The sequence below is a fragment of the Nicotiana sylvestris genome, chromosome 9, assembly GCF_000393655.2.
Source record: "Nicotiana sylvestris chromosome 9, ASM39365v2, whole genome shotgun sequence".
Taxonomy (NCBI): domain Eukaryota; kingdom Viridiplantae; phylum Streptophyta; class Magnoliopsida; order Solanales; family Solanaceae; genus Nicotiana; species Nicotiana sylvestris.
The window spans coordinates 142,003,469-142,015,758 of record NC_091065.1 but is presented as its reverse complement, the minus strand read 5'-3'; the positions used below and the strand labels follow the sequence as shown (position 1 = coordinate 142,015,758).

The 12,290-nt window shown below is 37.7% G+C and overlaps 2 protein-coding genes across 2 annotated transcripts; both read left to right on the top strand.

Annotated features, from left to right (window-relative positions):
* Window positions 1-374: 374 nt before the first annotated feature.
* LOC104247753 (chaperone protein dnaJ C76, chloroplastic-like) lies at window positions 375-2,969 on the top strand. The gene is made up of 5 exons (XM_009803849.2): window positions 375-806; window positions 1,450-1,642; window positions 1,754-1,860; window positions 2,318-2,522; window positions 2,598-2,969. Exons 1-5 carry the CDS (start codon window positions 663-665, stop codon window positions 2,714-2,716), a joined length of 768 nt encoding a protein of 255 aa, XP_009802151.1. The 5' UTR covers window positions 375-662; the 3' UTR covers window positions 2,717-2,969.
* Window positions 2,970-11,051: 8,082 nt separating this feature from the next.
* On the top strand, window positions 11,052-11,654 carry LOC138878345 (uncharacterized). The gene is made up of 2 exons (XM_070158011.1): window positions 11,052-11,165; window positions 11,373-11,654. Exons 1-2 carry the CDS (start codon window positions 11,052-11,054, stop codon window positions 11,652-11,654), a joined length of 396 nt encoding a protein of 131 aa, XP_070014112.1.
* Window positions 11,655-12,290: the final 636 nt, after the last annotated feature.

The window sequence follows — 12,290 nt, the reverse complement described above, 5'->3', positions numbered from 1 at the left end:
GGTTATGCTAACAATGTTTCTTCGAGCTCGTTCGGGGTTAGGGTCGACTCCGGGATCACGGACTCAATGTTCTCGAAGACAGGCATTTTGCCCCCCGGTTCTAGCACGGTGGGACTTGGGTCGATCTTTAGTCCTTCATGTTCCGAGCCTGATCTACCATGTTGTAGACGAGTCCGATTTCGACCGTATACAAAAATGAATTAGTATTATGTTTCGGAGAGAATGAGTTCTTTCTGTTGTGGTTACGTGGACAAAAATATCATGCTACAAATATCTATCTGTAAGCACTTCCAAAAACATCACATTCTTATCTTTCTATTAAAAGGAGAAGAATAGACAGTTGACTTAGTTTTGTTTTCTAGCATTGTTTTCAACTTCTCAACAGATTATCCACCAAATTGTAGGGAAAAGTGGAAACGTTAGAAAAATATCCTTATGTGTACTGGACAAAAAAGTATCTTCAGCTAAATTTTCCTTCTGAATCTGCACCAAAATTAAAACTATTTATGTGTAAACGCCACAAGAAAACATGGAAGTTTCAGTAATTCCAGTACATAGAGCTTCTTCACTAAGGCATGTGATAATTTCAAAACCAATTCCCCCACAATAAGCCCAAATCCTTAAGTTTCCGGAGACAGAAATTCAGTGGAGTGAGTTGCTGTATGAGAGAAGCAGAGGTAAGTCAAGGAAGAAAGAAGAATTACTATGACTTGCTAGGAATACCTATCCATTCGAGTCCTCAAAAGATCAAAGAAGCTTATAGGAAACTCCAAAAGATTTATCATCCAGATATTGCAGGCCCAAAGGTACAACTCTTTACTTTTCAAATCATGTGTACCAACAATTTCGATGGAACAGTTCTTAAATAGCACGCACTAGTTCTCTCATAAATAACAATCGAAGAGAGAATGAAGCTCATGTTGTTGTTATTATTATAGTTGTTTCTTGTTTTTCTGGAAATATGAATTAAGGGCTCGTTTGGTACGAGGGAGGGATAAGGGATAACTAATCCCGAGATTATATTTGAGATGAGTTTATCCCATGTTTAGTTGGGATAAAATCGTGGTATAACTAATTTCGGGATTGTAGTATTTTCTTATCCCTATGGGAGGGTGGGATAACTAATCCTAGGATAATTAATCACGAGATTATTAACCATGTAATAACTTGTTTCCCAACCAAACGTAGATTTCTTTTGGGTTAATTTCTGCTTCATTCAAGTCATCGTACTTACTTTTTATTTGACAAGATATGAGAACATGCAACAATTTTGGGTTCGAATCCCTATCTTTCATCATTTAGGTATACATCACAATTCCCTTCAGAGTTAGCGAGATTATTTAACACAAAACACAAGAAAGTATATTTAATTCAGACCTCTAAAGTGTTAGAAACATATTTGTGAATCTATATATACCATGACTTGAAATATGTATTAAATGGTTTCAGGGTCATGATTACACCTTAGTACTGAATGAAGCATACAAGGTTTTGATGAGAGAGGATCTTAGAAGAGAGTATGATGTTTCAATTGGCCAAATTAGAGTTGGAAGTGGGAAAGGTTCCTCTCTTCAGGGCTACAGTTCATGGAAAGGCCCTTTGAGACCTCAAGCTTTATTTGTTGACGAGAATACTTGTATAGGTAACTTTCATTAACATATTGTCCTGTTTCAGTCTCTTGGTTTTCAATCTGTTGCAAAATATGTGAATGTAAACTGTCGATGACATTGAGCTTGAGAATGAATTGTTACAGGGTGCGCGGAGTGCGTGCACCATGCAAGAAACACCTTTGTAATGGATGAAGCTCTTGCGAGAGCTCGTGTCAGGGTCCAATATGGTGATGATGACTCACAGATACAGGTACACATCCATCAAATTTAATCTAAAATGCATCGAGACGAATTCAGAATTTAGTGCCAGTGGGTTCAGAATGTGTTACAATTAGACGCAGATAAAATCAACAAGAATTTTGTGCTTTTTGCAGTTGAAATTTTTTAATGAGATTGCCACCAATATGTTGCTGCAAATCTAGCCCGGAAAACTGTTTTGTTCAACAAACTAAATGTCCTGCGTAATTATGGGAAGAACAGCGAAGAAAATTTCTTCTCTTGTTACAAGGCTTATGCTTTGGCTTCTCCTGTTAATCACTACTCAAACATGATTTTTATACAATGTATCTGATTTTATTATATTTAGACATTTATATTTTCTTATACATGTATACTTAGGTTTAAGCCGAAGCAATAATTCAGTTGCAGCAGAAGTCGCCCTAGATCCGTCTCTAAAATACACACACTGCTCTCTGTCTCATTAACAGGTCTCCATTGAATCATGTCCTGTAAATTGTATCCATTGGGTGGACACTGAAGAATTAAGAGTACTCGAACACCTCAGTCGTCCTCAACAAAAAGATGGGCATGGAATTTATGGACAAGGTTGGGAATCACCAATAAATGCTTTCAAGGCAGCTAAGTCCTTCCACAATCAGTTAAAGAAGCAAGCCAAAGACAGTATAAAAAATGGTTCGATGTTTTATTTATATATTTGTCAATCCCCACAAGCTCTTTGCCTGATATTATAACTTTCTGGAACTGTAGCAAGATCAACTGAGGAAGAAACTCCCGCTCAAGCAGAAGCTCGAATTAATGCAAGTATGAAATTAAAGATGGAAAATATTTCAAGAATTTGGAGCTGGCTGAAGGAACTAGTTGGATAGAAAAGCTTGCTCAAGTGTGAATAATTATGATAGTATATAAGCAAGCCACTCTGTGAAGATGAATATTTTTCTTTCTGTTGAAAACAAGCCAGTTCAGCACCTATAGTATTGCGTAGAAATCAATATCTGCCATATATTATTAGACGATAGGATTTTATAACATATATATAGCGACGAAGATAGTAATTTTTTATACACTCAGTGTAATTTAACTTGTTAATTATAGTAGGTTGCATGTTATTTTCAAGTCCAATCTATGAGTCAAAAAGGATTAGCTTGTCGTAAACAAAACGTAATAACTATTCTGGGAGCTACTAAGGATTCACAACACTCTAAGATATTCAAACAACAAATAGATCACTAGTTTTTGAAATAACAAGTCTCTCTTAGCTTGTCATTTACATGGAATTTAGAACACTTTTCCGAAAAATAACCAATCTTATAATAGTAAATTTGGTTTTGCACATTCACAGGCACAACACAGTGATTTATAGAGTCATTGAAACATTCTTGATCAATGCCACACTTTGCCTCGCTTTTATGAATGCATCGTTGTACGTCAGTTAGCCCCTTAGCAGCAAAAATCATCATAAACATGATTGCAATTTCCAGTTCCAACTTAATGTTTGCAGCTTCTCCCATTCTTCTGTAATTTGTTTCAATCTAACTACAAAGTGTTCTTCTCGGTTGTTCTTAAATTCATAGTGTTGCATCGGATTTGACCGTTGAAAACTTGCCTTGAATCACTAAATCTGTAATATTTTTTTTTAACCGTTCATTAATTAAGTGTATTGACTCATTCCTTGCACTGATAATCTTGAATGCAATCACTCCATGTTAATCCCATTCTTATTCCTTCTTTATAAACTGTTGTTGTGAATATATGCTTCCGCATATACACATGTGTGTCTTAATGCCATGATCCAAAATCCCAGTCGTGATGGCGCCTAACATCTGCTTGCTAGGCAAGCTAACATGTCGCGATCCAATTTTCCCTCCGTTTGGGTATCGTGATGGTACCTAGTCTTAGGGACTAGGTAAGCCTAACTCGTATTGAAATACAACAATAAAAAATAAAATTTAACAGTCTCAAAGCAGAAATCTCTACAAAATTTATAATTCTCAAAACCCGGTAGTACATGTCATAAGCTCTATAGAGTTCGCTACAACTTCTAAATACAACTGTTTGGAAATAAATACAACAGTGTGACCACAAAATAGGAAGGTGGCTCCGAAGCCTGCGAGCGCAGCAGCAGGTTTACCTTGAGTCTCCTCTGCAAGAATCCGTACAGCTACTAACGATCAATACCTGGAACTATACAAAAAATATACAGAAGTGTTGCATGAGCACACCATAGCGGTGCCTAGTAAGTATCAAGACTAACCTCGGTGGAGCAGTGACGAGGAACAACCAAGGCACCTACTGGTTTAACAAACTGAACAAGTATAAGTATAGGAACAACAGAACATGATATTTATATAAAGACACGATATGACTAACAATACAGTAATTGCAATAAGGAAGGAAACAACAAATAACAGAGGAACACCATAATAAGGACACAGAAGAATGAACGGAGACACAACCCAAATCCGAAATCACAACTATAGTAAAGACAAGTAATAACTCAACAACTACGACAATTTTCACATCAGGTCTTAGCCAAAAAACTGAACGAAGTACCGAAACTTAGACAAATTACAACTCACGGGCCTCAATACCTGAACCCTAACACTTGGCATCCTATGCCCTTATCACATCTCATAATCATGCTGACATCTCCCGTGCCAAATAGAGCCTTTCTCATATAGAAGGCAAGTAAACAAGGGTGCACATCTATACTCAACAATATCAAGAAAACTTCTTATCCGGTAAGAGTGTTTAACTATGTGTATGCTTGTGCAAGTGTCCTAACATAGTTCATACCAACTAGTAAGCATAGGGAAAAGAGTAGAATCAATGAAAGACAATAGCTCAGAACACAGTGATAACAACATGGGATCTCCCAGGATACCGTCTTGTAGTCCCAAACGTAAATGTGCAGAGGGATCTCCTAGAATACCTTTCCGTAGTTCCAAAGTAAATATGCAGTATAGGTGGATCTTCCGGAATACCGTTCTGTAGTCCCAAAGTAAATATGCAGAATAGGGGGATCTCCCGGAATACTGTTCCGTAGTCCCAAAGTAAATATGCAGAACAGGGAGATCTCCCGAAATACTGTCCCATAGTCCCAAAGTAAATATGCAACACAACCAACAGAGATAACAGTTACAGCACAACAGAAACCTTGTGCATCACCACAACAAGTACAATAGCAACAATGACAATAATATAAAGTACGGCAAGTAAATCAGCTCAAGAACTTTAAATCACAAAGAACAGATAGAACTTATTCACAAGGAATAACCACAGTAAGGAGTGCTAGACATAAAGAGAATAGCTTAACAAGGGAAAACTAAAATGTAGCAACGACTCCACAATATTCGATTCAACAAGAAGGAAGCTAACACGAGTCAAATAATTCCAAATAATGCTATGTCAGCTATAATATAGGATATCTAACTTCTTTTAAGGTTGAGCAATTACGAAGGTTATTCAACAATTCAATTAAGGATAAGTAGAGGAAAGATAATCGCAACCTCGATTAAGACTAAATAATTATATGATGAGACAATAATAATTTCAGATAAAGATCGGCAGTTATGAAAAGATAGCAGGTCAATAGGAGAGGTACAAATCTTCTGTTAAGTCAAATAAGAGTCAAATAGGCAACAAGAGTAAATTATAAAGCAATTAAATCCAATTAAGTATGTAGAGGTGAAAATAGCAATTAGAAAACTCAATCATATCAAGAACAACTTCCTACTTAGTAAATATAAGTACCTAAGAATCCTAAAAGAGCCCATTTTTCACAAATAAGTTCAAGCACGCACTCGTCTCCTCGCGTACACAAACTACAATCAACGTAGAAGTGTTACAACCCATATTCACGTACGTTGGTTCATTCCATAAACTAATCTACATTAATTTGAGAAGAGATTATCTTTGAGAGGATAAGAAGTTAATCCTATTGGTCTTAAATGATACAAGGGTGTATAAGGGTGGTTAACAAGTATTAGAAGTTAAACGAATCAAGGATATTGTAACCCGTATTTTTTGTAGACCTAGGGGTGCTAATATTCTCAAGAGGTCGTGTATTAAGGTATTTGAATCATATAATATCCATATCATAAGTCTTGAAGTCAAACGAGTTATGAAACAAAAGTCGACAAAAGTTGTCGCAACTTATGTTCATAATTTTACTTAAACTTTAGGTCAAATGTTACTAATCTTTTCTCCCAATTTATTAGGAATTACAGGATGATATACCTGCCAAATTGAAGATCTATGAGTCTAGTTTCCAATGCATTAAACCGTTTGTCAATACGATCTTTAAGTATAGAGATATTTGAATTTTCGCAAGACTGCACAGATTGGTAGGTGACAAGTTGGTGCATCACCTACTTGCCAAAATGAGAGGACTCAATTAAAAGCCCCAAAGTCGGCCAAGAGGTGACTTTTAAGGGATTATCAACTCATTTATTTCACCCATATTTTAGACCTTGAAAACCAAATTGAACCCCTGCAAATCCTCTCCAAAAATCCCACACAAACCTTAGGGTATTTCGGGTGTTACGACGTGATTCAGGTGCCGAAAGGTTCAGACAACTTGCTAGTTTCTCTTTCCACTTCTTGTAGTCACGTTAAGGAACTGATTTTTGATGAAGAAGGACCAGGTTTCGTGGGTTATACTCAGTACAAGGTAATGTTATGCTTCTCCTTCCATTATCTATGCATTTGTGAGTTGTAACTCGATCGTAAAAAATAGACCTAGCGAGTTTCGAAAGAGTGGTATGTTGTTTGTTCTTGCATAATGGTTGGTTGTGAAATTATTTTTAAGTTGAATTCATGGATGGTATTGGATAAGATGTATAATTATGTACTTTTGGTTGTGTTTCTCAATTTGAAAGAAACAACAAGTCGAAACGTGTTTAAGTAAACTGAAAAATTAATTTTGAGTTGCTGAATTTTTGGAATTGTTTTGTGGGCTATTTCGTGTTGCTATTGGGTTGTCTCTTTTGCTAGTGTTTTTATAGAGTTGAGAGGATAAAAGGTGTGGAGAAACACCACATAATGGCAGGGTTGTTTGCTGGTCGTTAATCGTAACATTTTCGGATTGTTTGACACTATTATGGTTGTCGTGTTGTGTATGAAGTGATAGGGGTATGTTGGGCTGTTTGGTGATTGTTTTAGCTTTTGTGAAGTCATATATATAGGGGAGGTGCTGTACGTTTCATCGTAAAATAGGTTGTGGTCGATACATAATAGTTATGATGCTTAAACAATAATGATAGTGTCATTTCTCTTATTGTAGAGTAAGGAGTCGTGACATTTTCATAGCTTGAGATTGGTAGTACATATACAAGGTATGTGAGGCTATCCCTTTCCTACTTCTGTACGACTCCGATTGTACATAATGTAACGAACGTGCTTCCAAAGATACTTTACTCTTAGAAGCTAGCAGTACTTACATTGTTTTCGTTCTTACGGAGTGATTGATGTTGATTTTGCTTCTCTTATTCTTATGTTATCAATGTTGTTGGTACTTCCTGATTCTTATTAGATTCATGATGAAGAGTTAGTCCTAATAACTTGTACAGAGGATGCCCACCTTATGTCACTCCGAAAGGTTCAGAATATTATTCCAATGAGTCCAGCATGCATTATATATATATATATATATATATATATATATATATATATATATATATATATATATATATATATATATATGTATCTATTTTACTCTACCGAGCCGCGCTATAGACGGCCGGGTATGACACCTATTGTGCAACCACTAATCAATTGGGTTTTACCGAGCTCCACATAGCCGGGTACGTTTTATCAAGCCTATTACAGCCGGGTACGATATGATAATGATGATGCCCACAGAGGCGTATGTTTTAAAAGTTTATGTATATATGTATGTATCACGCATTTAATGTCAGTAACCTTCAGAGGTATCCAGATGTTATAGGTTGTATATTTTCTATCCCTATTTACATTACTGGTCTTACTTATGCTTTCCTGCCTTACATACTCAGTACTTTATTTGTACTGACGTTCTTTATATTTGTGGATGATGCATGTCATGCTGCAGGTCTTGATAGATAGATAGACACAGCTCTCCCACCACAGAAGGCTTTTCAATTCAGCGGTTATTGGCGAGATCCCTTCTCCGGACTTGCTGTGGTCTTGGTATGCATTTTTTATAGATATTATGGGTATGTTGGGGTCCTGTTCCGGTAGTATTGCAACACTTATGCTCTTTTAAAGGCTCATAGAAAAATGTCAACTCATGTGTAGTTTGGTATGCCTTGTCGGCTGATTTTTGTTGTATTGTCTTTCATGGTAGTGTGGTAACACGTACCTTATATATAGTTTATTGGATGTCTGGTCATCCCATGTTATGTATGTTCATGCCATTATCTTTCATTGTTGGTTGTTCATGATCCATGTCTACAATTTATATTAATCTCGTCGGCCCTTAAAGATAATAAAAAAGGTTAGATAAAATGTATATTGGTGATCGGCAAATATGGCCCGAGTGCTAGTCATGACTCTCCAGTTTGGGTCGTGACAAACTTCGTATCAGAGCAAGTCTGTCCTAGGGGTTGTCTATGAGCCGTGTCTAGTAGAGTCTTGATTATGGATGTGTAGCGCACCACACTTATAATCAAGAGACTACATGACATCTAGGGTTGTTACCTTCTTCCTGAATCTAGATCGTGCGTAGAGTTGAGTCGTAAGTATTTGTCTCTAATATTCACCACGAAGATGGTTAGGTTTCAGTTTCCTAGTGAACACGTCATTGAATAGAAGGGGAACATTGCTATGCCGAAAGGTAGGTTTATTTCCTATCTTAAGGCAGGGAAGATGATTTCAAAAGGTTATATTTATCATCTCGTTCGCGTTAGGGATGCGGAGGCGAAGCCGCCTACTCTACAATCAATTCCTATTGTCAATGAATTTCTAGATGTTTTCCCAGATGAACTCCCAGGCCTTCATCCTGAAAGGGAGATTGAGTTTAGCATTGATGTGTTGCCTGACACTCAACCCATATCTATTCCTCCATACAGGATGGCCCTGGCAGAGTTGTGAGAGTTAAAGGCACAATTGAAGGACTTGCTGGATAAGGGCTTCATTAGCCTAACACTTCACCTTGGGGTGCACCAGTTCTGTTCGTGCAAAAAAAAAAGACGGGTTGTTAAGGATGTGTATCGATTATCGACAATTGAATAAGTTTACTATAAAGAACAAGTATCCACTTCCAAGGATTGATGACCTGTTTGATAACTCCAAGGTGCCAAGTATTTCTCCAAGATTGACTTACGTTCAGGGTATCATCAGGTGAGGGTTAAGGGGAAAGATATTCCAAAGACGGCCTTCCGGACAAGATATGGGCACTTGAGTTTTTGGTGATGTCGTTCGGGCTAACAAATGCCCCAACAACTTTTATAGATCTCATGAATACTGTATTCAGGTCCTATCTTAATGTGTTCGTGATCGTATTCATTGATGACATTCTGGTGTATTCTCGTTCGAGGCGGAACATGCGGGCCACTTGCGGATAGTATTACAGATGCTTCAGGATTGTAAGTTATATGCTAAGCTCTTCAAATGTAAATTCTGGCTGAACTCAGTAGCATTCCTTGGCCATGTGATATCGGATGAGGATATTAGTGTCGACATTCCGAAGATCGATGCAGTAAATAATTGGCCGAGACCTACAACACCATCAGAAGTACGCAGCTTCCTGGGGCTAGCAGGATATTATAGGCGATTTGTAGAAGGGTTTTCCTCTATATCAGCACAATTGACTAAGTTAACACAAAAAGCTACTAAATTCCAGTGGTCTGACGCCTGTGAGCAAAGTTTTTAGGAGCTAAAGAATCGATTGACATCCGCACCAGTTCTCACTCTCCCAGAAGGAATAGAAGGTTATGTGGTATATTGTGATGCCTCAGGTATAGGTTTGGTGTGCGTATTGATGCAACGAGGGAAGGTGGTTGCTTATGCATCAAGACAATTGAAGAAGCATGAAAAGAATTACCCGACCCATGATTTGGAATTGGCTATAGTAATATATGCTTTAAAGATATGGCGGCACTACTTATATAGCGTCCATGTTGACATCTACACAGATAACAAGATTTTACAATACATCTTGAAGCAGAAGGAGCTAAATTTGAGGCAATGTAGGTGGCTTGAATTACTGAAAGATTACAATGTCGAGATATTGTACCATCCTGGTAAAGCCAATGTTGTGGAAGACGCTCTCAGTCGTAAGTCAATGGGAAGCTTAGTACACATTGAGGCAGGTAGACAAGGGTTGACTAAAGAGCTACATCAGCTTTCCAATATGAGAATCAGATTGTTAGACTATGATGATGGAGTTGTTACTGTACAGAATACAACAGAACCATCTTTGGTAGCTGAGGTAAAAGCACGGCAATACGAAGATCCTACCTTAGTAAGAGTGAGAGAGAGCATTCAACAATGTAAAATTACGGCTTTCGAGATTGGAAGAGATGGGGCACTGAGATATCATGGCCGATTATGTGTGCCTAATATGGAAGGGTTGTGAGAGAAGATTATGATTGAGATTCATCAATCCCGATATTCCATCCATCTCGACTGGACAAAGATGTATCATGTCTTTAAGGAGCAGTATTGGTGGGATAACACGAAGAAGTCTATTGCAGAATTTGTAGCACAGTGTCCTAATTGTCAACAAGTAAAGGTCGAGCATCAGAAACCTACTGGATTGCTTCAGAATATAGAGATTCCAGCCTGGAAATAGGAGGTGAATAATATGGAATTCATTATTGGATTACCTCGCTCTTATCATGAGTTTGACTCCATCTAGGTGATAGTTGATCGACTTAAAAAATGTGCCCATTTTCTGCTAGTTAAGTAAACTTACACAGTTGAAAATTATGCGAAGTTGTATAACAAGGAAATTGTTAGGCTTCATGGTGTGCCGATATCTATTATATCAGATCGAGGAGCGCAATTTACGGCTAACTTTTGGAGGTTTTTTCAGAAGGGTTTAGGCACAGAATGAATCTCAGCACTGCATTCCATCCACAGACTGACGGATAGGCTGAACGTACCATTCAGACACTTGAAGATATGCTACGAGCATGTGTTCTGGATTTCAAAGGGAGTTGGGATGACCATCTTCCACTCATAGAATTTGCTTATAATAATAGCTACCATTCTAGTATTAAAATGTCCTTATATGAAGCACTATACGGGAGGAGATGTAGATCACCACTTGGATGGTTCGAAGTCAGTGAAAAAGAACTATATGGGCCAGATTTGATTCACCAAGCCATCGAGAAGGTGAAACTGATACAAGAGCAGCTGAGGACAACACAAAGCAGGCAAAAGTCTTATTCCGATATCTGACGTCGCGATCTGGAGTTTGAGGTTGGTGATTGGGTTGTCATGAGGATATCGCCGATGAAGGGTGCTATGCATTTTGGGAAGAAGGGTAAGCTGAGTTTGCGGTATATCGGTTAGTACAAAATTCTTCGACGAATTGGACAGGTTGCTTATGAGTTAGAATTGCCATTTGAATTGGAATTTGTCCACCCGGTATTCCATGTATCTATGTTGAGGAAATGTATTGAAGACCCTTTTCGGGTCATCCCTATCAAATATGTACAAGCTACAGAGGATCTATCATATGAAGAAGTGCCAGTGGCTATATTAGATCGACAAGTCCGCAAGCTGAGAACAAATGATGTAGCTTCCGTCAAAGTATTGTGGAGGAAGAAGAATATGGAAGAAATGATATGGGAATCAGAAGAGGAGATGAAGTCTAAATAATCTTACTTGTTCCAGATTCAAGATAATGAGGATGGCGGGGGGACGCAGTACGCATTAGAAGGTGAAATGGCTCTATGAGGTAAGTAGTAGCTTGAGAATGCTCTTCCTTAATACAAAATGATGATACACAGATAATATACATATCCATAATGCTTCGTATAGCCTTATGAGATTATACGCTGGGATACACTTGCAAGTTTCACTAGTGTCCATTTTATAGGGGAAACTAGGCTGGAAATTTCTGTGGAATCCACGATGATTTAGACTCCCCATATACCCTTACATTCGAGGACAAATGTTCTTAAGGGGGGAGAGTGTTACAACCCATATTCACGTACGTTGGTTCATGCCATAAGTTAGCAAACGTAAAACTGAGAAGAGATTATCTTTGAGATTATAAGAGGTTAATTCTATTGGTCCTAAATGATACAAGGGTGTATAAGGGTAGTTAACAAGTATTAGAAGTTAAACGAATCAAGGATGTTGTAACCCGTATTTTTGGGTAGACCTAGGGGTGCTAATATCCTCAAGAGGTCGTGTTTTAAGGTATTTGAATCATATAATATACGTATCATAAGTCTTGAAGTCAAACGAGTTATGAAATAAAAGTCGACAAAAGTTGTCGCAAATACATAG